At 42.1% G+C, this 27,278-nt stretch overlaps 1 protein-coding gene across 2 annotated transcripts in view; it reads right to left on the bottom strand.

Moving 5' to 3' along the window:
- The window catches only part of RNGTT (RNA guanylyltransferase and 5'-phosphatase), a 416,529-nt gene that overhangs the window by 368,550 nt on the left and 20,701 nt on the right, over positions 1-27,278 (bottom strand). For both annotated transcript variants that reach the window (XM_054023811.1, XM_054023812.1), the window contains exons 3-5: positions 13,836-13,939; positions 13,635-13,723; positions 6,981-7,056 (exon numbers count right to left, since the gene is read on the bottom strand). In XM_054023811.1, the coding sequence (XP_053879786.1) occupies positions 6,981-7,056; positions 13,635-13,723; positions 13,836-13,939 (269 nt within the window). The remainder of the gene's footprint in view (positions 1-6,980; positions 7,057-13,634; positions 13,724-13,835; positions 13,940-27,278) is intronic.

Here is a 27,278-nt window from a genome sequence, read left to right as displayed (position 1 = left end):
TGCTAGGATTACCATTCTGAACAGTTGAGAGTGGATGAAGGTGTTCAAAGTCCTGAGGTCCAGCAACAATGTCCACCTAACCCACCCCACCCTTTTTCTTCTTGAGGATCGGGGAAGTACCAGGAAAGAATACTTTCCCAATGAAGTCCAGTGGAACAGGCTTTACCACTATTAGGGTTACAAAAGATTGCACCTACTGTTTCAAGAGACCCTCATAAAGAATGGCCTCTGAAGAGGGATAGGGAGGAGAGTGGTGATGGGACGGCTGGACTGGATGGGATAGCCTGTAGAAATCACATCCAGGATCCATCTGTCCATGATGATGAACTCCCCAAGAAGGTAGAAAATAAGACATAATCCCCATAAGAGTAGAGAGGGGATTGGTGCAGTGTAGGATCGAGACAGGGAGATCGTTCGCAGCCTTCAACCAATGGGGAAAATGGTCATTTGAGGAGGTCACTGACTGGGAAGTCACTGTAGAGGATGGCCCTTTGTTAGTGAATCTGGGCTCCCTCCTGGGAGGTTCAGCCAATCTCATGGGCTAGTAATGAACTGGACAAGAGCGTTGAGCCACCTGCAATCTAATGTATTTTCTTTGTCACAGGTATATAGATGCCCAGAGATCCTTGTCTGGGAGTTTTTAAAAGAATGAAGGGACCCATCTGTGGCACCATTGAACAACTTGTATCCCTCGAAGGAGAGGTCCTTGACTGTGTTTTGTACCTCCCAGGGGAGGCCAGAGGGCTGCAGCCAAGAAGCTCTGACTGCCAGAAGCTGGGACTGGATGACAGAGGATGGATCATTCAACAATTGCCCTGTTTTGTTCATTCCCTCCGAAACATCTGGCCCTGGCCACTATCGGAAGACAGAACATTGGGCTAGATGGACCACAGGTCTGACCCAGAATGGCCATTCTCATGTTCTTAAGTGGAGCACACATAGGGACACCACTTGAAGATTTACTCAATCCATTACCATTTGAAACATGGTGTTAAGAGCATCTTGGTAACTGCTGCTCTTTGTGCAAGAGCCTGCATTATTATATAAGTTTTTCTCATGGACTCTCAGGGATAGATATGCTTAAGGTACTTTTTGGCCCCTTCCAGTGGCTAATAGCTCCCTTTTGGACTCCTAGTTATAGGATACATGTTCACAGCTGTTACAGAAAAGGGAGGGGGAAAATACACATAATTATGGGGGTCAATGGGGAGGAGTCCAGAACAAAGGCTGAATACACTGATAAGCAAACAGAATTAATTTTTATGAATGGTTAAAGAATGTCTCACTTCTCAAAATAGATTTTTCCATTTCTCTGGGAAGAAGCGCCCAAGTCCTTAGAACCAGCCTTTAGTAGTTCCTCTTTGGAGCCACAACTGAACAGTCCATTCCTGTTAATCAAAAAGCTTAAGCACAAGCTTAAATGTAGACATGCTTAACTGCTTTGATGAACTGGAGGCTAGGTCCACAAAATAAGGCAGAGTTCCTAATCCTGACAGGCCATAACAATGTTATTTACCTTACTTAACGGAAAGCACTCATACTATAGTGATGAGCGCAGAATAAGAACCTACATAGAATAGAATAAGACCAATTCAACAATGAAGGCATTACTTCATTTAAGCCTTTTTGGCAGACTTCTCTGACACCTTGGTCTGGGACAGAGGGAGCTGCTACAGGCTGTGGGGCAAAGAACTCTACCAGGCCAGGAATTAATATCCTTATGAGGCAAAGAGAAAAAGAAAACACTGAGAAAGCATAAAAGGAGGAAAATTAGATTAAGAAGGAAGAGGTTAAGAAGTTTTTCTGTGCTATGCAGTCTGGGAAGGTAGGTTGTCTGAAAAGTGTCTTTTGAAGCTGCCAGGAGACAGAACTAGAGGTTTCTCAGAATAGGTGGAAGCAAGCCCTTCCCTAGAGCTGGTAAGTCTAGTTCTGTCTTCAGGAGAAGAGGAAAAATCATTATCTGGAATAGCAAGCCTGGACGGTGGCCAGAAGCTGGCACAATGGGCAAAAGAGAAGAACCTAGATAGTTAAGTTAGAGAGAAAAAGGATGTGAAAAAGATCTTAAAACTCATTTTGTTCTTTTTACAAGACAAATTAGAATTATCTTGGTAATGTCTCTAAATTGCTTAACAAATCCTTTTATTAATGTCCCAGAGACAAGAGGCAACTTGGGAGAAGGAGGGAAAAGGGAAGAGAGATGGGCCCCCATTCCAAATGCTTAAGAATTCCAATCATCCTCTAGAACAGTGGTTCCCAAACTTTAACAACCTGCGAAGCCCTTTCACTAAAATGTCAAGTCTAGTGAACCCCCTCCTAAAAATGAATATTTCCAGGGATTTTTTCCCTTACCTCAGCATAAATTATAAAAGCAGTGATCTTGAAATATAAAATGTATTTTTATGACATGCTTATTACACATGATTTATTAATTATTATTTATCATTACAGTATTTTTATTACATTATGAAAATGGCAACACTCTTCCAAGATCTCACTTTTGTAGCTTGTATCCCTTTTGATTAAGCCTGTTATAAGACAAGGCTCCTATCAGAGGAGCTAGTAGAAAAAAGGGGTGCAGGAGCAAAACTCCCACACCCCCTGTGGCTTGGGGAGGGCACCGCCGGAAAAGGGGGACCTGCGGGGGCTGCCAGGAAAAAAGGGAGGGACCCACGGGGGCACACCGACACAGGAGCGGAATGTGACTCTCGTCGACCCCTCCTGTACTGGCGCCTCTGGCTCCTATGTTTCACCAAGGAGCATCAGATGTGAAACAGCATGAAGGTATTTAAGAAGCCAACTCAAAGAGTTCCTCCTACACAAGCATTCAGGTCTTGAGCAGTCCAGGCAAACAATGCACATTGCAACAAAACTTAAACTTGTTCTTCATAATAATTTAAACAACAACACTATGAAGCCTATTTATTTTTAAAAATAGCAAAAACTATCCACCTCCCTTTCTATTTCGAGTCTTGAAGTTTAAATCTCCTCCATGTGATAGATATGCTTGCTTTGAACTGCTTAGCTCTTGGAAGTCCCCAAGGCTCTGGGCTGCTGGCCCCGTGGTCCCTATGGACAGCTCTGTCCACCAGGAGGGAATTTTTTCCCCAAGAACCCCCTGTAACATTTCGTGAACCCCCTGTAACATTTCATGAAACTGGGGTTCACAAACCCGTTTGGGAACCACTGCTCTAGAAAAGTTTGTCCTTGATGTACTACAAGCAGCTGATTCTCTTGTAAATACATAGTATTGAGAATAGATAGTAACAAAACCTGATATAACAGCTCAGATTTCAGGTACAGAAGACCAGCCTGGTAGGAAAGATAGTTTACATATTCCAGAAATGAAACTGTCTTGGAGAAAAGTGAGTTGCAAAAAGAGCATCACGTAAGGTTTCCAATGACTAGCTCGAGGGCTGTCAGTCTGGATGACCTTTCCTTAAACTAGCTGTATAACACAGCTCAGCATTCACAGTGCATCTGCTGCTATCCTACATCATGTGCTTAAGAAGTAAATATGGATGGATTTTCTACAGGGAAAACCTCATTGTTTCATCAGTGAATAGCAATGCCGCTTTACTTGAAATGATAATGCAGCAAACAATTTTTCTTAATATGGTGCGCACACTTACTGTAATTGTAAATTTAAGGCAATTCTTTTAATGTTGCTATTTTTGTTTGTAGCTGTATTTTATCTGCTACATTTGAGAACGTTGGTCCTGTTTCACAAAAGCTGACCGAGAGGAACAAGTTTAATTAACATGATTAACCATTTGCCCCCCCCCAAAAAAAACACCAAACACACCGCACCCCACACCACCAAGGCTTGATCAATCAATTTAAGGCTTTTCATGCAGAAGCAAGAAAGTATTAAGTAAGGCTGAATAGGAGGTACTATTTCAAATAGACTTAACTCAGAATCTCTATTTGTTTCCAGGAGAAATAACAAAATAAAGACCTACTGTGGTTCAAATTTATTACATGCTGACTTTTTAAAGCATTTAGGAGGAATTGAAAGTAACCAACCTATCAGGCATAGGACTCACTAGCACCCTACTAGTAGGATGTTCAGCTTTATATCCACTTCCCAGGTTCAGCTGTGCTTCTAGATTCCTTGGGCCATTGGTGTTCAAAGGACTCATGATAATGCATCTTCTCTCACTGCGTGTCTATCGTACCAGGAAAAATTGGTTCTTCCCAATTCCCAAAAAGGCGGCCATCTTGCCCATATCCCAGCCTCAAGGTAAGCTTTATGCTCAGTCATAAGCAAACAAACAAAAAGTAGCAGCATGGATCCATCCAATGCTGGAAATGGTTCTTCAAATAGAATAGTGGAAAGGGAGATATTGCCAAGATCCTAGGGTTTGTCTACACTTTAAATACTACAGCGACACAGCTGCGGCGCTTCAGTGTAGATACTACCTATGCCAACTGGAGGGGTTCTCCTGTCAGTATATATAATCCACGTCACTGAGAGGTGGTAGCTTGGTCAACGGAAGAACTCTTCCATCAATGTAGTGCTGTCTACACCCATGAGTCAGCTTAATTAGGAGACTCATGACTACAACATAGCTGGGTCAACCTAACTTTTTAGTGTAGCCCATACTCTAGAGAGACAGGCTTTGCATCAGGACTAGCTGGATAGGAGAAAATCTTGTGTTTAAATTAGGGCTGTTGATTAATCGCAGTTAACTGATGCAAATTAACGCAAAAAAATTAATCACAATTAATCGCAGTTTAAATCGCACTGTTAAACAATAGAATACCAATTGAAATTTATTAAATATTTTGGATGTTTTTTTACATTTTCATACAGCATTCTGTGTTGTAATTGAAATCAAAGTGTATACTATTTTTATTACAAATAGTTGCACTGTAAAAATTATAAAAAATAGTATTTTTCAATTCACTTCATACAAGTACTGTACTGCAAAGTCTTTGTCATGAAAGTTCATCTTACAAATATAGATTTTATTTTGTTACATACCTGCACTCAAAAACAAAACAATGTAAAACTTCAGAGCCTACAAGTCCACTGAGTCCTACTTCTTGTTCAGCCAATCGCTCAGACAAACAAGTTTGTTTACATTTACGGGAGATAATGCTGCTCACCTCTTATTTACAATGTCACCAGAAAGTGAGAACAGGCATTTGCATAGCACTTTTATGGCCAGCATTGCACGGTATTTCCATGCCAGATATGCTAAATATTCGTAGGCACCTTCATGCTTCGGCCACCATTCTAGAGGATATACTTCCATGCTGATGACACTCATTAAAAAAAATGTGTTAATTAAATTTGTGACGTAACTCCTTGGTGGAGAATTGTACATCCCCTGTTCTGTTTTACCCACATTCTGCCATATATTTCATGTTATAGCAGACACGGATGATGACCCAGCACATGTTGTTAATTTTAAGAACACGTTCACTGCAGATTTAACAAAACGCAAAGAAAGTACCAATGTGAGATTTCTAAAGATAGCTACAGCACTCGACCCAAAGTTTAAGAATCTGAAGTGCATTCCGAAATCTGAGAGGGATGAGGTGTAGAGCATGCTTTCAGAAGTCTTAAAAGAGCAACACTCTGATGCAGAAACTACAGAACCCGAGCCACCAAAAAAGAAAATCAACCTTCTGCTGGTGGCATCTGACTCAGAGGATGAAAATGAATGTGTGACAGGCTGCACTGCTTAGAGCATCTGGCATGTAAATATCTTGTGATGCCGGCTACAACAGTGCTATGAAAATGCCTATTCTCACATTCAGGTGACATAGTAAACAAGAAGCGGCAGCATTATCTTCTGCAAATGTAAACAAACTTGTTTGTCTGAGCGATTGGCTGAACAAGAAGTAGGACTGAGTGGACTTGTAGGCTCTGAAGTTTTACATTGTTTTGTTTTTGAATATAATTCTACATTTGTAAGTTCAACTTTCATGATAAACAGATTGCACTACAGTACTTGTATTAGGTGAATTGAAAAATATTATTTCTTTTGTTTTTATTGTGCAAATACTTGTAATCAAAAATAAATAAATAAAAACTGAGCACTGTACACTTTGTATTGTGTTGTAACTGAAATCAATATATTTGAAAATGTAGAAAACATCCAAAAATATTTAAATAAATGGTATTCTATTGTTTAATCCTGCGATTAATCTTTTTAATCACTTGACAGTCCTAGTTTAAATTATATCATTGAATAAAAGCTAGCGTCTAACGTGGCAAGACTTTTAGACATTTTTCCTGAAGTAACGATATTTAAAGTGGAACGCCACTGGGGGGCCGGGGTTCGTTTCTCCCATCCTTATTTCAAAATATGCATCCTGATTCTGGAAAATTCTCAAAAGGTAGGTTACACCACCAATACAGTTCTTGCTGGAAAAATCCTGTAACAAATGCGGTGTTTTGGGTTTCCTTTCAGATGTATGCATACATGTCACTTTCCTGCTACTTTGACTATCTAATGCCATTCTTTTGAATATGCCAAGAACAAAAGATCTAAAATAATGCTATCAATCAAAAGCAATACACATCAGTCTATTTCAATACTTTGCACAGGAAAGAGAGAAAGCAACCTATATCCATACTCATGAAAACTTAAACACAGCTGGTAGGGCTAATTGTTGGTCTACGGACTTGACAATATAGCTGAAAGCTTAACTGAAATAGACTCAACTGTCAAGAGAGTTTGACAGGAATAATGTTAATGTATGTCATCTGCTCAAAACTAAGACTTTCCAGTTACCATCATCTATTGAAAATACAGACATACTTAGTGCATTGTGTCAGATATGAAGAAGAAAAAAAAAAAATCAGCATTCCTAGAATCAACAGTGAAAAAATATATTAATTTAAAGATAAAACTCTTAGAACAATCGGACCATCAATGGAGCAATGACAATTGTGAAACACATTGGCAAAAACACTACCAATTATATCCCTTCCCTGTACCCAAAATTAATTAAATTTGCAAAATTACCTCCAATCCAACTTCTCAACCAAAAAGGCACAGATAAGAAAACCAGTTCGATTGAACCCATGTGTACAATGAACACCTGGAAAACAAAATAACACTAAATGTATGGAGACAAATCATTTTAAAAATGAACAACATGCAGCTGTTTTTATTACAAACAATGCCAACAAGCAATCTTTTTGGCTCATTCCATTTAAATTACCACCATTAAGGAGATGCTCCCATTCTAATTGAGGAAACCCAGATCCTCTAAAGACTATGTATAAAGCCCAAACGATATTTAAATTCTGTGTGCTAATTCCTATCAGTAATTTTCTGAATATTCAATTTGTCACAATACAAAAGCTCAACAGTACTATTTTTTATTAGTGTTGAAACATGATTAATACCAGAAAGTACCCGATTGCTTTCTGATCAGCATTTGTAGGCACCATAAAAGACAGTGTAATCAATGCAGTGATTGTGAATTTAGAGAAATAATTTGGGGTTATTATCATTTCATACTGTTAAGCATAAAAATCATGTCAAAGTTACCCTGCTTTAAACTTAGAAATTATATCCATAGATCCTCTCAATTCTATTTCAAAATGGCTATTAACATGTTAGTGGTTATTTAATTTTAATTTTGAAAGAAATCCCTAAAAACACAAATCCATTCAATAAAGACAATCACTTTGAACTACTTGTCTTTTCGGTTTAAACAGAAACCAATGTTTAAATTTAATAAATTGTTTTTTCAGCCTTTATTTTATTGAATATTTCTCAGGGAGGAGGGAGAGCAAAAAAGCAATTGCTTCTAATTTTCCCTTTTTCCTATGTTACCAGCTCCATCTAGTGGTTTAGATAAATCAAATCGGAAGGAAAGACCATCTCTTGCTGTTATAGTAGTTCTGACAAGAAAGGGGACTTTAATATCTTGCTCAAAATTTGTCTTGCATCTTTTTTTATTTATTAAAGTGACAGGGGTCACACCATTAATTTATTAGTGCCATGCCAATTATTCCGGTTATTTTCCATATTTCTCAACCATATTCAGAGAAGTTAAAGTATCAGGAGAGTTTTTCTTTGGGGTCTACATGATCAGATTATGAGCAGTTTGTTTATTGTTTTTTTTTCCCTATAACACAAGCAAAGTGAACGGTAAATTCCAGAATATGGGATTAAAAAATATACACAGTTTTCAAGTGTGTACTTTACCTCCTCCCGCCACACCAAAAGCAAAATTGTTACTAATGGTCAAAAAAGGGGAATAACTTGAGTCGACCCCCTCATTACAGACATGTATCAAACCAGGTCAGACACCTTTCTTCCTCAACCTGATTGAAAGATACATTTTCTTCAACATAGGAAATTAAGAATGTGTTCTCTGAAAAACAGAAATGTCCCAATAAATAACAGATAGATACAAGTGAGGCTTTCTTCCTGTCTGTTTTCCTAACCCTCGCTTATCTCAAAACTTGCTTCAGACCACAATGGATTTCAGTTCTTGTAATCACATTTTGCTCTCCCCAGAGCAGCCTACTAAGGCAAGGTCTTTATTTCCTTGGTGGTACAGGGTTACTCCAGACTTGCAACATTGTGTTCCAAAAAATCAAGTTTCCAATCCATCTTTATCTAATTTAGCTAGGAAGTTTCACACAGATTGCCATTCAAACTAGCACTTTGTATTCCTGATCTACTGAGGCTGAAAGTTAAATTCTCTTGACTTACACTCAGTTTGTAGCAATGGGGGGCATGCAGTGACTACTGGCATCAAAAAGTCAAAGATCTTATGATTTTTTTCATCCATATGGCAATAGTAGAAGCATGTTGGCAATGAAAGCAAGGCGTTGGGATTTGAGGTCATGCAGCTTTCCCAGACATCACTGTTCCTGTCCTTTTCTATGTACATACAACCTCCTATCTCCCCAGTTACTCTGGTGTTTCCTTAGAAGGACCTGATTCTCAGGCTTCAAGACACAAAATATTATGAATTCTCAAAATTTGATTTTTACACCTAAAAACTCGACCATGGTTTACTTAAAAATTAATACTAAGAAGAAGGAAAAACCAGTAATCCTAAGAATGGAATGGAACTGAGTAAGGAAATATGAGTGTGTTAGGAAAAGTTTAGGATCAGCAACATACGTCTGAATCATGTGATGACCAGCAAAATATGTTGGCAGCATGAAATTGTCTTCCAAGGGAAGCAGTGCAGGCCCATTGCTCAAGTACACCAAACTAAACTAAAGAATCTAGAGTCGGAAACAAGTATGCATTTGAAGGAGTTGACCTAATGGGTCTTTTCTGTCTCTGATTTCTATTACTATTAGAAGTTAAGTTCGGAAACGGCAGATTTTTCTATCTACTTTATATTTGAAAAATGAAACATTACCTGATCATATAGGAAGGACAGAACTTTTGCTTCTTTTCTGAAGACAAGATTGATAATGAGGTTTAATCTGATCACCCTCAGGTGGTGAAACTTATTCAACTATGATGGGAGTCCTATGCCAATCACTTACTGCTCAATCCAACAGGAGTAGAACTGCTCTGACCAGAGCTTTATTGGTTTCCTCTTTGACATTTGAAACTGCTTTATGTTTCTCATGTAAAAATTTACATTAAAGAATTATGCATTTGTCTCATTCATATCCTTTCTTTTCTGCTGTGATTAGAATACCTCTATTCTTCTTCCCCAACCAAACACATTTGACAACTTTGATGTTTCATTCTTCTCATACAGTTTTGCACTGCTTCTTAATATACTAGTGAATAGAAACAAAAGATATTTGAACTTCCCTCCTCAAACATGACTACCTCAGTATACAGGCATTCATTCCTCTGTCCATTTCTAGAACAGTGATCTGTTTTCTCTTTGACACCATCTGTCTAGAATTTTAGAAAATGAACCTCTTTCTATTACCCTCTAAAGATGAAATTACAACAGAAGACATCAAGGACACTGCTAATTAAATCTCTTATGAGGAAGAAGATACCTCAGACCGGAATAACTAAGCTAAGGAGATGAAAACAAACACCATCTTAACAAATAACTCCAATTTCATGTCTCGGTTCACACAGCAGAAATGAAAGGTGCAGTGTAATCCGTATTCCCTATAACCAACTGTCAGAACCAACACTGCAAATGATATTTAAAGTTAAAATACTAGAAAAATGAGCTTTCTATTTCAAGCACTTCATAATGCTATCTGTATTCCATGTAAACTGCTGACCCAGAAAAATAATTAATTGCATTGAGATGCTATGGATGGCTACATCAACTTATTCCAATTGATAGGTAACATATGATGTGAAAACAAATTCCATATATTATTTAAGTAAATGTTATTTAAAATTCCCATTGAACACAAAGACTGAGAAAAAACAAAAACATTCTATTTCACAGAAGTAAGTGTTCACGCAATTTCAAGAGTTAATTTTGAATATTAGTCCAATTTGCCTCCAATCCAATGGTTCTCAACCTTTTCCCTATCATGAATCCACATTACAACAGAAAAGTTTGAAACCCTCCCTCCCATTTATCTAAAGAGAGGGAGGGCAATAATCCTTAGGCTGAGAACCACACATTCTAAACCAATCATTCAAAATTTGATAAAAATGCTATATGAACTTGCTGCGAGGTAGGTACACCGCATCACAGGGTGTTAGGTCATGTGTGGTCAAAAAAGAGACAATACTGCAGCCGATTAGGTCCTTCGCTGAGGACTCTACTATAAAATGTGGTAGTATTGCCTCGTGACTGGAGTCAATAATGTCACCCTTCTCCACAGGGCAGCATGACCAACTGGCCAGAGTCAATAATGTAGCCTTTTACAGGCAGGGCAGCGTGGCCTAATGGCTGGAGTCAGTAACGCAGACCTTCTACTCAGGGCAGCATGGCCTAAAGGCTAGTGAAGGTGCCCACTTCTGGGGTGCTGTGTGGCCTACTGGCTCGCTGGGGCGCCATCTAGAGGTGTGTGACACACTGGGTAGAGGGCCTTAGGCCCTCCCTGCTCCTCCGAGTCCCCGCCCAGAGCTCCTGAAGCATGCTGACTGGTTCCCTGGTTCACTCACGAGAGAAAAGTCTAAGTTCCCTGGGCTGCTTCCTACCCTTTCTCCCTCAGAGATGCTCCAAAGTCCCCCCGCATCTCTGGGGTCCTCAAGTGGTGTAGCTCCTGCCGATGCAGTCTCTTCTCCGGGCTCAGCAGGTAGCCCAGAGTCCGTCTGGAGCTCTGCGTGCCGTCGGCACGCAACAGCTCCCTAGAAAGAGCCTGCAGTCTGCGGCCTCCCCCTTCGGCAGCTGCTTCCTTTTATATTCTGCCCCCAAGCTGAACATGCCCAGCAGAGTTGGAGGGGCGGGGCTTCCTCAGCCTACAAAGCACAGTTAACCCTTTGGGGGCTGGTGCAGGATAGGTACACCTCATCACAGAACTCTTCAGTGAATAAGTCTATTTGTGATCTTTAGGGCTGGTCTACATACCATTTTTATACTAACACACACAATGCCAATATAAGCACTTTATACCAGTCTAGATGCATCCACACTAGGGAGTTGTACTGCTTTAACTATATCAGTTTCTAAACCAATATGTAGTTATATCGATTGTCTACAGACAGTTTTTGGAACTATGTGTTTAAAAACAAAAAAAATGTATGTCTTAAACCAGTAAGTGTCTCTATGTAAAATATATAGAAAAACCTTGAAGTGTGCTTCTCCTCTAAGAATGAATTAAGAAGATGCTATTTATACATAATTCAACAAATTTGCTCCCTGTGATTATTCAGAATTATATCTGCTAAACTGTGACAAAAAATAATGTTTTATTACTTTTACTCCTGTTAGCATGACAGTCAACACAACCAGCAGAAAGTACTGAATACCATTTATTCAAATGCATCAACTCAGTTGTTTACTACATACCTATCAGTTACACCTATACAAACCTACTGAAAGCAAACTAAATAGTTTCACAAGCACTGAGAATTTAATCTTTATTATGGATGACACATAAGAAAAATAACCTAGCTTGACTCTTGGATCCCAGGTTTAGTTTTCAGGACTGGCAGTTATAAGAACATTTACTTGTAATATTTTTACCTCTGAAAGCATAAAATTATATTAATGTTTAAACATAATGGTATTCAGAAAAGGATGCACTTAATCTCATGTATCTAATCTGATTGTTACATTTAAAGTCAAATTAAGAGTCTTTCATGAACTAATTTTGGATATTTTTGCTTTTGATAAAAATCAAAGTTCTGAAAATACTCATTTTGAGGCTGTATATGCCAAAGAAGTGTAACACAATCAAATTTCCATTAACAGTCCCCAGTATATTACTGAAGGAACTCAACTGCTGAAATTGGAAACTTTACAATGTAATACTAAAATGAATACTAAGCACAGGATCTTTATAAATCCAACATGACCACAAGGAGATCAACCTCTCTTGGTTATCAAATGTCACATAAGTTGTGGTCAAGCCGAGCAGTGCTTGCCCAAGAAACAGTCACTTGCATCAGAAGGAGTTAGATAAAACATCTGTCCCGTAAAACGTCTGTCCCGTATATGTAGCGTTGGGGCAGGGCCTCCCACCAAGACTGACAGGAAGAAATGACTTTTCACCCTTTGGTGGGCAGAGCCAGGCAAGCCACACCCACCCTGTCAGAAGCATTGGGGCAGGACAGAAAGTTTAAAAGGTGGGCCTTGCAGCTCAGTTGTGGAAGAGCGGAGAAGGAAGCAGACGTCTCTCGCCTGCTGCTGAGCCCTGGCACCTGAGATGGAGCTCTGTCATGACGAGGACTCAGAGGAGGGGGTGGGACTGTTGACTGATCAGTACCTGGAGGAGCTACTGGGACTGCTACTGGCCTGTACCCCAGGAAGATGGAGGAAACCCAGGAGACAGAGGTACACTCCAAAGGGGTAGTAGCCTGCCCACATTAGGCCAAGAGGCCTGTATTTAGCCAGAATGACCAGGGATGCAAAACCATCCCCTGAAGTGTCCCTAGCCTCTGTTTGCCAGAACCTGGGAATGGGTGACAGGAAGTGGATCACTTGATGATTACCTGTTCTGTTCATTCCCTCTGAAAGCAGCTGACATTGGCCACTGTCAAAAGACAGGAGATGGGGCTAGATGAAACATTGGTCTGACCCAGTATGGCCGTTCTTATGTTTGTCCATTATCTGCCTGAGCCAGGAGGCCAGGCGAAAAACAGCTTACTGCTCTGCCCTACCCAGAGCCCTGTTAAACTGCTTGTTGCTCTGCCCTGCCCAGAAAGCTATAACCTCTGAGACTGCTAATTCCCCACTGAGCCTTGTCTTTATAGATACACAGTAATGAGGGGCGTGACCTCCCCTCCAAGACTGACGGGGAGGGACAGCCACAGACCCCTACATTATACAACTGTTTAGCTGCCATATTTGTCTGCATAAAGCAACCAATTCTATTTAAACTGGTGCATAAAGTAACATAAGATTGATTTTGAGAAAGACAAAAGCTTGTTTATACAGTCATCTCCATCAAGCAATCCTTACAGTGGCACAAACATTGCACTGAGGAAATCCACTTGCTTAGATCCTTCTTGGAATCAGGGAAAGTAGTAATGCTTGATAATGGAAGACAAGATAGTGGAGAGGCAAAAATGGAGCAAAAAACGGTAAAAAAAGAGACATACCTATAAGCTCTGAAGGATTCTTATCACTAAAATGTTCACATAGGCGGATAAATGCTTCCGTGTTCTCAGGTGTAGGGCACTCACCATGCCTGGTAAACATTGAAAAACAAAGGTTAGAATAAAAACAACAGAAAGGGGAATGAATTCAGTACAGACTTTTTACTTAAAGATCAAATATTTATTTGGGTACAATCAACTTACCCTTTACACTGAAGTTTTATATATTTGATCCCTTCTTTTTCTATATCATTTCTATCATAGAATCGAGTGGTGTTCGTTAAGTCCACCAATAAACCCATTTTAACCTAAAAGAATAAAAGCAGAGTAATTAAGTTATATTTAATTGATCCAAATATGAACAGCTCACCAATATGAATTGGCTAATAATAGCCAAAATAAACTGACAGTATACTAAAGTTGATAATGGCTTTTTTTAAAAAAAAATACTGTGCTTGTTCATAAGGTCTATGTAATATTTGGTTCCACTACCACCACCATTTTTCCTTCTTCAAAGCTTTAATGTTTCATTTTTCAACTAGTCCCCAATGCCAAACTTCCCAAACCAACCTGCTCAAAGTGAAGAAAAAACATTTGGTGAGGAAAGAGTATGCAATCTGAATTTAAACAAAGAAAGAATTGTTAAATGGATTCAGATATTTTTAAACTATTATGAACTCAAGCTGTAATTAAATCAACAGTTTTAGTGCCCTGAAGCCTGAGCCCTGCAAGTCCAAGTAGGCTGACATGGGCTAGCCAAGTGTATTTAATTGCACGGTAGACATACCCCTAGACTTTTAAGGCCAGAAGAGACCATCATAGTCATCTAGCCGGACTTCCTGCACATTGCAGGCCACAAAACCTCACCAACCACTCCTGTACAAGGCCCATAACCTCTAAGTCCTAAAATCTCGATTTAAAGATTTCAAGTTACAGAGAATCCACCACTTACTCTAGTTCAAACCAGCAAACGACCCATGCCCCACGCTGCAGTGGGAGAAGAAGAAAAAAAAAAACAAAAAAAACCAGGGTCTCTGCTAATCTGAGCTGGTGGAAAATTCCTTTCCAACCTCAAAAATGGTAATCTGTTAGACCCTGAGCATGTGGGCAAGACCCACAAGCCAGACGCTCCCCATCTAGTGTCTCTGGCAGTTGGAGATATTTGCTAATAGAAATCACAGATGGGTCATATGACATTGTAGGTGACTTCATCATACCATTCCCTCAATAAACTTATCAAGTTAAGTCTTGAAACAAATTAGATTTTCTGCCTTAGCTACTCCCCTTGGAAGGCTGTTCCAGAATTCCACTCCTCTGATGGTTAGAAACCTTCATCTAATCACAAGCCTAAACTTGTTGATGGACAGTTTATATCCATTTGTTCTTGTGTCAACACTGGCCCTTAACTTAAATAACTCCTCTCCCTCCCTGGTGTTTATCCATCTCATGTATTGTCATAGAAATGTAGGGCTGCAAAGGACCTCAAGAGTCATTCTAGTTCACCCCACACACTGAGGCACGTTAAAGTATACTTAGACCACCCCTGGCAGATGTTTGTCTAACCCAGCGGTTCTCAAACTGTGGGTTGGGACCCCAAAGTGGGTCATGACCCCATTTTAAGAGGTCGAAGCCCGAGCCCCACTGCCTGCGGCCAAAGCCGAAGTCTGAGGGCTTCAGCCCTGGGCAGCTGGGCTCAGATTACAGGCGCCCAGCCTGGGGCTGAAGCTCTTGGGCTTCGACTTTGGCCCCATCCACCCAGTGCTGTGCGGCTCGGGCTTTGAGCCCCTCCACCCGGGGCGGCAGGGCTCAAGCAGGCTCAGGCTTTATTCCCTCCTCTTGGAGTCATCTAATAATTTTTTTTGTTGGAACGGGGTCCCGGTACAATGAAGTTTGAGAACCTCTTGTATAAACTGTTTTTAAAAATCTCCACTGATGGGGATTCCACAACCACCCTAGGTAACCTGTTCCAATGAGTATATAGTAGAGATTTTTTCCCTAATATCTAACCCAAATCTCGCTTGCTGCAAAATAACCAATTGCTTCTTGTCCTACTTTCAGTGAACATGGAGAACAATTAATCACTATCCTCTTTAAAACAACCTTTACAATTACAATATTTAAAACCTTATCAGGTCCCCTTCTCAGCCTGCTCTTCTCTAGACTAAACATGTACAATTGTTTCAACTTTCCCACATGGGACATGTTTTCTAAACCTCTTACTTTTGTTGCTCTCATCTGGACTCTCTCCAGTTTGTCCACAACATTAAACTGTGACACAATACTCCAGCTAAGACCACACCATTTCTGAAAAGAACGGGACAGTTACCTCCCGCATCTTACATATGACACTTTTGTTAATATATCCCAGAATGACATTAGCCTTTCTTGCAACAGCACTGACAATATTCCTCAGCAGAAGATCCAGGTGCTTTTTCATGGCTTTGAAACTCTCCAGTTCATCAACTTGGCCAAACTCTCAAAGAAAATTATGCATTTACCATGTATGGCTCTCACAGATTCATTGCATTCTACAAAAACAAAAAGATTTCAAGGTGTGCCAGTACTACAAAAAAAATCAGTTTATCAGCTACTGATGTGCTTTAAAATCAAAATCAGTAGACCTAATCTCATTCGATAGTTAGAAATGTATATACCAGTAGCTCACTTAAACATTAAAGACAGTATATTTTTTTAACCATAATACGCTTGTAAGAGGATGGTGATAGTATGTCATTGTGATATTAGTGTTTTACTATCATGTATTCAGAAACATAAAGGAGTTCTGATTAATAAAAATATCTATATAAAAAGGTAATAGGTTTCTATTTACATTTAAGGCCAATAGGCCATCAATTATTTAACTTTGGATATAGCGAAGTTATAAATTAAAAGCACTAGCTAAGATGGATTGTTTGGAAGCAATCTTCAGCTGTGATTGGAGTATTACCCTTGGGGAAAATTCTGCACCAAAAAAATTAAAATTTTTGCAAAATTCTGCATATTTTTTGGTCAAAATAACACTATGTAATCATGCCAGTTTCAATTATTTTGGTAATTTGTTTTAAAATACCTGTCAGCAACTATGTCTATAACAATACAGACAACAACAAAAATTCCCCGAAGAGTAGAGAGTTAAAGAAACCCCTCCAACAACCCAGCTCTTGTTTCTCTGCCCTCTCCTCCCCATAGCCCAACCAGGAAGCCAGACACCCACACCCTCTTCTCCCAGAGCCCAGCCACAAGATGCCCCCCGAGCTCAAACACTCGTACCTCCTCCCACCTAAGAGCCCAACTGCAGGACAACCCCCAGCCCAGACACCCACACCCCTTTCTGGGCCTTGACTATACTAAGAAAAATGGTTATTTAAAAGAACATTAGCTAACACGTTTTAATTAAATTCTGTTTAAAAATGCATTAGGCCCCTGGTGCAGAGTTTAAGCACTTTTCAACATCAGCGTACGCATCAGAAGGCTGCGTGTTCAAATCACGTCGAGGTCACCAGTGTTGTCAGATGCTACCGGTGTGGTGCTCTGCTTTCTCCTATGTTATCACTCGGCTGCGTGCGTGTGTTCCCTCTGTGTGCGGTCCCAGCTCTGCAGATAGCTGACACAGCAAACCTGACGAGAACCCCCAATAACCACAGAGTCTAGTATGGTACGAAGGCACCTCGGCCAGGTTTATTGCGACCCTGGCACAATTGCAGCTCCCGTAGATTACTTAGTCTACCGGGCATACTACGAAAAGTGCCTCTTGGCAATGGACTCAGCTCAGTCAATGGCGGGACTTTCCACTGCCCCCTCGGCTGGACAAAGACACCACCCTAGGGATACATTTTTATACACAGGTACAAACAAGTTATACATCACTTCTGACGTATTGAGGTGCAACCCCTCTACGCAGTAAGGTGCTGCCTCTCACCTTGTACATGTTGGTTTGATCAAAACAACTCTATCCATCATTTTAGCCTTTTGCCCCTGTCATTGGGATGGGTCGGCCTGTTCCATGTTATCTGTGGAATGTTCCGGTATAGTGTATGTTCTGATATCTGGTGTCCAGTACCTTTTAGGTATGTCTCTTTTTGCAGCATCAGCCCTTTCCTTGCCAGCTTCTGTGAGCAGGGCCTGCCTCTGGCTCACAGCTTAACTTTGCTTTATGTTAGCAAAGTCATGACTATTACTTTAGTTCAGGCCTTAGGCCTCACACTGGGCCTCTGATACCAAGGTTTATATCTCAGGGCTTCCTCTTACTACAATTAGTTCATCATAGTCAATCGTAGGACTGAAGAGATGACCTTTAAAAATGTGAACCAAATATAAACTACATGTCATCTATCCTAGTCCACAGGCAACCTAAATAATAGCTTTGAGAAGTGTGAACTGTACTAAGTTATCACATCTGAAGTGTGAACATTAACCACCTCAATGGTCATCATTTTAGTAGGAACATAAATGAGGAGGTTACTTACCTGTAAGTAGAGGTTTTTGAGAAGTGTGGTCCCTATTTATATTCCAGATATGGTTGCGCATGCCCCAGAGTCGGAAGATTTTCATAGCATTGTCCATTGACCCACACATGCGTTGAGAGTCGCCTCATGTCTCAGTCGAGGTTATATTAGGTCATGCAAGTCGATGCCTCTTCACTCACCCTCTTATTCCTGAGTGTACCAGTCCACAGCAGAGAGCACAGAGGGTAGGTATTTGAATACAAAGACGGACCACACATCTTGAAGAACTTCCAGTTTCAGGTAAGTAACCTCTTCAAGTGATGGTCCCTATATGTATTCCAAAAGTGGGTGAATATCGAAAAGTTGTCAGTGGAGATGGGTACAAGGCATCACAGCCTGTAGTACAGCATGGCCTACTGCAGCATCCTCCGCCACCCCTCGGGCAATGGCATAATGGGCTGTGAAAGTATGTACTCAACACCACGTCACCACCCAGAACATGGCCTGTCAGGAGACATCCACTAAGTAAGTGGATGGGGCTGCCAGTGCCCACATCAAGTGTGCTGTAATTCCATTGGGCGGCAGGTGTTGAACAGTGTATAGCATTCTCAGATGCAGCCAGAGACCCATTTTCAGTTTTGTTGGGAGGAGAGGACTTGGCACTTGGAGCAGTCAGCAATGGCAACGAACAGTCTGGTAGAGGCACAAAAGGAGTGAGTTCTGTGCAGGTAGAATGCCAGCATGCGGCAGACGTCAAGGGAGCGAAGAATCCTGTCCGCAGGGGTGGCACATGGCTTAGGATGGAAGACCGGCAGGTGAACAGATTGGTTGAGGTGGAACTCTGACACCCCCTTCAGGAGAAACTTGGGATGCAGTCATAAGGAAACCTTATCCTTATGAAATACAGTGTAAGGAGGGGTCAGCCATCATGGCCGCCAGTTCACTGACGCTCCTGGCCAAAGTGATAACCATGAGGAAGATTACCTTCATGGAGCGGTATGCGGGGGAACATGTTGCCAGGAGGTTCAAAGGTCGTCTGGTGAAGACGGGGAGGACAAGGTTGAGGTCCCACAGTTCCGGCGGAAAAATGTTGAGAAGGCCTTTCAGGAAGCGAATGGTGGTGGGGTGAGTAAACACCAAGTGTCCATCCATGAGGGGGAGGAAGGCACTAATCACCACCAAGTGGACTTAGACAGAGCTGAAGGCAAGGCCTGACATTTTGAGTTCCAAGAAGTAATTCAGGAGGACAGGAATGGATATTGCATCCAGTGAGTGGTGATAGCATTGAGTCCAGGATATGAAACGTTTCCATTTTGCCGCGTAGAAGGTGTATGTCGAGGCCCTCCTGCTTTGGGTAAAGATGCATTGAACTGTTGTAGAGCATGCTTTGTCTACACATGAATTCCATCAAAAAAAAAAAAATCAGGCCGTGAGGGGGAAAAGGCCCAGATTGGGATGGTGGACCCTGCCACAGTCCTGGATGAGGAAGTCCTGGAGTGTGCAGAGGTGGAGTGGTGTGTGGATGGAGAGCCTGAGTAGGTACGCAAACCAAAACTGGCAGAGCCAGAATGGGGCTAGGAGTATGACGGTAGCCTGAACTCTGCGGGTCTTGCGATGGACTTGTGGAATGAGGGGAATGGGAGGAAAGGAATAGTGGAGGTTGCCCCTCCAGGGTAGGAGAAGAGTATTACCATGGGAGTCACGGCCCATAGCGCCTCTGGGGAACAATAGAGGGGAAATGTGCAGTTGGCGTACATGGCAAAAAGGTCCCAGTGAGGGGTGCCCCATGTATGGGGGACGGAGTAGAGAGTGGGGTCATGTCGTTCCCACTTGTGGTTGAGGTATAGGGTCCTGCTGAATGCATCAGCCAAGAAATTGTGTGCTTCCGGGAAGTACGCTGCTTGGAGTGTGATGTGGTGGTAGATGCACCAGTTCCATAGGTGGACAGACTTGGAACAGAGGGACAGGAACTTGGTACTACCTTGTTTGTTGATGTATGTCACTGCTACAATACTGTCTGAGAGGAGCTGAACATGTTGCATGCGAAGTAGAGGCTGCTACATGTGGCAGGCTAAGCGAACCTCCTGCAGCTCCAGGACATTGATCTGTATTCTGACCTCTAGCAACATCCAAATCCCTTGGATGCTGTGATGGTTTAGGTGAGCACTCCATCTGGCAAGGGAGGCATCTGTGGTCATGGTGGCAGTCGTGACCGGGACAGCAAAGGGAGTGCCAATCAGCACCTTGGAAGAGTCGGTCCACCAGGTGAGGGAAGCCAGAACCGACTGTGGGATGAACACTTCGGCATCCAGGTGATCATTGTGGGGTCTGAAGACCGTCAGGAACCACAGGTAGAGGCATCGCACATGTAAACAGGCTTGCGGTGTTACAGAGGTGCAGACGGCCATGTACCCAATGAGGCAGAGGCAACAGTGAGCCATGGTGTGAGGGCTGCAGTGTAAGTCTGTAATTAGAGCTGCCAAGATTGCAAATCTATCTGCAGGGAAGAAGGCTCATGCTGCCAAGGAATCAAGACGCGTCCCCATGAAGGTGATTTTCTGTATCGGTATGAGCATTAATTTCTCCTCCTTGATTCACAGACGCCAAGAGCTATGAGGAGAGAGTGGAGAGCAAGGATGGTAGAAGTAAGCTCATTACGGGACAGTGCAACTAAAAGCCAGTCATCCAGGTAGGGTTACACCAAGTAGCTCAGATGATGCATCTGTGTGGCCATGACTGCAAAGACTTTTGTGAAGACCTGTGGGGTCGTCACGATGCCAAAGGGGAGAACTCTGAATGGGTAGTGGTTGCTTCCCACACAGAAGCGAAGAAATTTTCGATAGGCCAGGTGATTGACAATGTGAAAGTATGAGTCTTTCACATTGAGAGCTGCAAACCAGGCCTCCTTGGGGAAGAAGGGAATAATAAATGATAGCGTCACCATACAGAATTTAGATTTTCTGATGAAGGTGTTGAGGAGGCAGACATCAAGGGTAAGGTGGCGCCCTCCACCCTTTTTCAGGATCAGAAAGTAGGGGGAGTAAAATTCTCTGCCCAGGAAAGATCAGGGAACCAGCTCTATGTCACCCTTCACTAGAAAGGTGTCTGCTTCTTCTTGTTGTAAGAGGTATTGATGGGAAGGATCCCCTGTAGGCGTCCAAGTGGGGCCCGTATGGGGGGCAAATCAAGGAATTCAATAGAGTAACCAAGGTGCATCTGGAAAATCATCAGGAAGACACAGATTTTGAACTGGGGAGACTGGTCCCAGGCTGGAAGGGAACTCAGCCTGTGTATTAGGAACTGTGAGCTGCCTGTAACATCTATTAGGGAGAAAGAGACTGATTCAAATCTTGCTTAGTTTGTTAAAGTTAGAATTTAGACTGTTTCTATTTTTATTTCTTAGGTGACCAATTTTGATCTCTATGCCTGCTACTTAGAATCATTTAAAATCTATCTTTCTGCAATTAATAAATCTGTTTTAGATGTTATCTAAAACAGTGTATTTTCGGTTGAAGTGCTTGGGCAATCTCAGCTCAGGTTACCAAGGGCTGTTGCACGTCCACTATCCTTTTGTGGCGAACTAATTAATGAACTTGCACTGTCCAAGGGAGTTTTGAGCAGTGTAAGACACTATATTTCTGGGGTGCAAGGTTGGGGTGATTGGCTGGTGCCTCTCTCTCTGAGATTCACAAGTGGCTCAGGGAGCATTCATGCATTTTAGCTGGGTGTGGGCCTCCACGTGCTGATGGCTGAGTGACCATAGTGTCTGGGAGGGGGCTTTCTGCTCGTCACTGACATAGCATTGTGAGAGACAGCCCAGGCTGAAGAGTTAAGGGGGCACAGTAGTCCCACAGTTCCAGGTTATACACCGGGGATTCCATCACAGTGGGTCAGGGTAGAGGAGGTGGCTGCAGCTGGGGCCACGGGCCGGAGGCACTATAAAAAGTGCTGCCTCCATGGGGATTCTTTCTGCCGGTGATAGTAGGGAGGATAGGGTACGTACTGTCAAGGACAGAAGGATTTCTGCTGCTGTTTGTGATGGGATGCTGGGGTGTAGATCCCAAGGGACCAGAGTGTCACTCTTGAGTCCTTCAGGGAGTGGAGGGACTCATCCATCTTGCCTAAGAAGAGCTTGTCCTCACCGAAGGGGAGGTCCTATACAGAGGTCTGTATCTCCCACAGAAAGCCGGAGGACTGCAGCCAAGAGTTGCATTGCATGACTATGCCCATGGCAAGGGAACAGGATGACATATCCGTGGCATCAACCGCTACTTCAAGGCATACCTTGGCCACCAGGCTGCCTTCCTCTATGAGGGCGTGGAAGTGCTGTCTCTTGTCCTGCAGCACATCGTCCAGGAATTCTGCTAGCTTGGCATAGCTGTTGAAATCATACTTTGCCAGCATATCCTGGTAGTTCACAATGCAAAATTGCAATGCTGCTGAGAATTAGACCTTCCTGTCCAAAAGGTCTAGGCACTTGGCTGCCCGGTCCGGAGGAGCCAATTTCTGATCGTGTTTGTGGGCGGGTTCTGCTGCAACATGCACCACGATGGAACTGGAGACTGGGTAGGAAAAGAAGAAATCTGCCTCCTTAGCTGGGACAACATACCTGCATTTTGCCGGTTTTGGCATAGGGGCACAGCAAGCCGCTGTGTGCCAGACTGCTCTCGCAGGTTGCAGGAAAGCAGTGTTGATGGGGCAACAATGCACATGATGATCCCTGGGATTGGAGGATGTTCAGCAGTTAGTGGTGCTGGTCATGCACCTCCTCCAGGGGTATGCCTAGGTCTGTGGCAGTCCTGTGCAGTAGTTCCTGATACTGCTTATGGTCATCAGGAGGCAAGAGGGCAAGGGGGTATAAGGGCATCATCCGGAGAAGACAAAGTGGCCATAGAGACTGGCGGAACTGGCAGTACCAGCTCTGCCTCTGTTTCTTCCTCAGAGCCCAAAGGCTCCGGTTCGAGGTCCAGGGCAGAAGGCAATGATGCTTGAGAAAGTTGGTTGAGCCACTGATATGAATCCCAGTGTGGCCAGGGCTTGGGGAATACGGCAGGTGCCGGGTCATATGCTAGCAAGTGAGATGTCTGGACATAGGAGTCCAAACTTCTCCTCGAAGTGGAGGAGAATGTCGGTTCTGGCTCAGAGAAACCATCAGAGTCCAATGAAGCCTCCAGGAGCAGTGGAGTCGTCAGTATGGACATCCATGACACACTACCTGGAATTGCCCCTCCTGGAGCAGGAGCAGTTCATCCACCAAATTGGGTGGTTTGTGCATGGTGAGCAGCAGAGAAGGGGGATAGAGCAGTTCAAGATGTGGGCTCACAGCATCGTGGGGTCCAGCGAATTTCTCTGAGAACCGAGGAGTGTGATGGTGTCTGCGGTGCCAAGTGAACCGATGGGCATGGAGACACTCGCAGCAAGCACGCCAGAAAGCATTCCAGGTGGGTGGCCACTACAGTGGTCTGTGGTACTGCCTGGTCCTCCTCCTTCTTCATCTTACCCTTGGAGCAGGGAAGCTTAGACAGTGGTGGGGCAGGGTCCATGCACGACTTCTTGCCCAGTCTGGCTCAGGGGGGAATGTTTTCGGCTCTCATTCTTGGGCTTGTCCTGGACCGTCAGTACCACTGTATCCGGGGCATGGGATGTGCTAAGTGGAGCACTCACTAGCAGTGAAGGGTGCTGCACAGATGGCTCTGCCAGTCCCACGTTAGACTGAATGTGGCCGGAGAGCCGCCTCCATAAGGAGCTTGCAGAGGCAAAGTTGTCACGCTTCCCAGGTCCACAGTGAGAAGGACACACATATCTTGCAGTGGGCAGCGAGATGAGTCTCCCCAAGACAGTAGATACAACACTGGTGCTCATCACTCACTGAGAGCAAGCGAGGACACAAAGCCCAGTTTTTGAACCCTGAAACGCAGGACATAGTCCCTGGGGAGCCCAACCGGGGCGACGAATACTAATACTACACAAAACTATTTACAGCTAACTATAGAAGAAAAAAAACAAAGAACTACTATATACAAACAGACTAAAATGCTCTCATAGTTGAACTATGATCACGGAGGAACAGGGATTCTGATTCTGACAATGCAGCAGTTAAGAGGGAACTGAAAAGGCGTCGACCCGCATGACCTAATATACCCACAACTGAGACACACAGAGATGCACCTGCGGGACAATGGACACTGCTAAGAAAATCTTCCCACTCCAGCAACGGCACGCATGCGCACACACATTTGGAATATAAATAGGGACCACGACTCAAAGAAGAACAATGAGCTTCTCTCTCATTGTTAGATGCAATGAGGCAAACAGATTTTGTCAAGTGATGAAGCAGTGGAGGAACAAGAAATTCAAGCCAACTGCCAAAATCTGAAGGTTCCACTGTACCTCTACCCAAAACAGAGGGAACAAGGAGACGTATCCCCATCTCAGGACAAAATGGTTTCAACTGACACTTAAGTGACAAAAATCAGACTTAGTTCCCACTTCTTCCTGGAAACAAGAAGCCTCAAAAGTCACTTTCAAAATTTCAAAAACTTCCCATGATCCCCCAAACGACTTCTACAATGCAGTTAAGAGTTTAATACAAAAATTTGTAGCCAACATAAAACTGAATTTAATATCAAAATATATAAGCACAAATAATACTTTTCATGGATAATTTTCTCCTCATGTTTCACTCACTTCAAAAAAAAAAATCACTTTACTTTGTTTGAATTTGTCCAAGAAATTTTAGTTTGTTCATTGGAATATTGCTGCAGAAGTTAGATCCACATTGCTACCAAGTACTTGGGGGCTTTGCTCCTAATTTGCACAGCAGAAGAACTAGCATTAAGAAGTCTGCTTGGGAGAAGACCCCAGAGGTCTAGGGCTTCTGACTGACTAGTCTCTCTCACCTCCTGTGTACCTCTTTAAGCATACAGAATCGGAGCTCTTTGGTCCCTCCAATCACCCCTTGATCTTCATGCACGTCAAGCAGCAGTGGATCAAAAGGGTGCCTGTCATAATTTAGGTCTGATATGCTACAGGACACAGGGCCTAGTCTATATCACCTGAAAACCAGATTACCACCCTTCCAATCACACTGTAATTTAATTAGGGTCTGGCTAATAAACAATATCAGATATCTATTTTACATTTTAGTATCTCACAATTTAACAGGGCTAGAAAAACAAATACTACAGAGGTAAGAAAAACTGTTTCAGCTCCTGCTGAAGCACCGGTTGCAGTACACATGCACATATAATACCCTTGCTCTGACTGGGCTGAAATAGAATTGTATGAAATAGATTCTGAAATGTGTTTTTGTAGCTCAGCTGCTTTGGCCTGTTGTGGAAATGAGTGTCCATAAGATGTCAGTGCTCCAGAGAGAATCACCAGAGTGATACTATCTTGGTTGCTGTCCCAAAGGATTGTCCCCAAAATGGCTCTAGATTTGAATCTATTTTTGCCAGGGTGGATTTGATTTAAATCACTAGTCAGGAAGACTCAATGTAATCATGGATTTCTACATAAAAGTGCATTCCTGCTGGTCATTATAATCTTAATACATATTCGTCACAACTCAGAGATAGATGTAGGTTTCATTTTTAGAAGGTACACACTATACATTTTTAAGTGATTTATTTTGAAAACTTTTCAGATTAGTTTTACAGCTATATTAAAAATGAATGATGTTTGGTTATTTAATATGGAAGATTTTCTTGCCATGCTGCATTATGAGGAGAACATCACCAGAACGACATTTAAATTATTTTATTTAACTAAAACATCATCATTATGTATTCTGGATTTTTTTCAAAAGCAAACATATAATACTTTAACAAAACAAGCATATGAATTTTTGAATTTAGTTAAACATTCAAGTTTTTTAAAATCAGGTTTGTTTTTGTTAAAATTGTTTGTAACTAAAATAGTTAAATGAAATATTTAAAAAAAAATAAATTGACTATATTATCCAGGTCAACATGAGAAACTTAAAATATTGGCTTCTGCAGCTAACTCAGTCATCTTCACCTTCATTTTCCTGTTGTTCATAATCTGGAAAAGAAAAAAGCTTTCCTGCTTTTTCAGGTCCCAAACGATTTCTCAATTTAGAATGAATTAGTCCAAAGGAAGAAAATATTCTTTCTACAACAGTAGAAGAAGCTACTGCTGTTAAAAGTGAGATTATCACTTCAACAGTCTCTGAATCCAAGTGCTTAAGTGACTTCCACCAATTCACTGGTTTGACTTTCTTTAAATCATCATCAGCAAACATATATTTCTTAAATGGTTCACCCTGAGTTCTGAAGTTTATTATAGTTGGCATTATGGAGGGATGATTTCTGGATGTCCATGTCATAGCCAACTTCTCTTCTTCAGCAGTTAAGGTTTGACCCTGGTACCAAGTATTGAGAATATCTGCAAGAAAATGAGCATTAAAACAGCTGTTTCCCTGCATTTTGTTCAAGGCTACAGAAATAGGCTTCAGGGTACTCAGCATGTGTTCAACATTTCTCTTAAGTGCAATGGTGAGAACTTTGGCTGTGACGGTGCCATCTATTTTTTCACGATTTTGTTCACAAACTGTCATCAGATTAGGCCAGTTCTTGATATAGTGCTCAAAACAATCCACTATTGAGTTCCCTCACACGTCATGTGGGAGAGTTAGCTTGGTTCCTCCCACTTTTTTCAGAGCAGCTGCTGCAAAGTGGTTGTTACGGAAGTATTTTGCAATTTCAGCAACATTAGCCTTTATTTCTGGAAAACTGAAGGAGGTGCAGCAAATGAGCACTGCAACCGTATGTTATTAGCTTGGGACTCGCTTCTAAATAATTTCTTCTCATCTTGGATCCATTTGCAGCATTGTCTGTGACCAAGCTGCATATTAGACATTTGAATTTTTGTTCACAGTTTGTTATAGGTTTTACTGCTATAGGTTTTACTTGTAAGTATTCTGCTGTGTGCACATTTCCTGATGTATCGTTTCTGTAAGAAAGACATTCCTTTCTTCTGTTGTCACACAATCACATACAACAGAACCATTGTGGACACTGCTCCATCCATCAAAACTCAGGTTAAAAATTTTACCCTCTAGACCTTTTGCACACTGCTCAATTTCTCTTTCAAACACTTTATCCAGCAATTTCCCTGTGACATCTGCTTTGTTGGGTGGACTGTATCCTGGTCTTAATGACTGAACCATGTTAATGAAGCG

This window comes from Malaclemys terrapin, chromosome 3 (assembly GCF_027887155.1).
Source record: "Malaclemys terrapin pileata isolate rMalTer1 chromosome 3, rMalTer1.hap1, whole genome shotgun sequence".
In the NCBI taxonomy this organism is placed as follows: Eukaryota; Metazoa; Chordata; order Testudines; family Emydidae; genus Malaclemys; species Malaclemys terrapin.
This window is presented reverse-complemented; position numbering and strand designations above follow the sequence as displayed.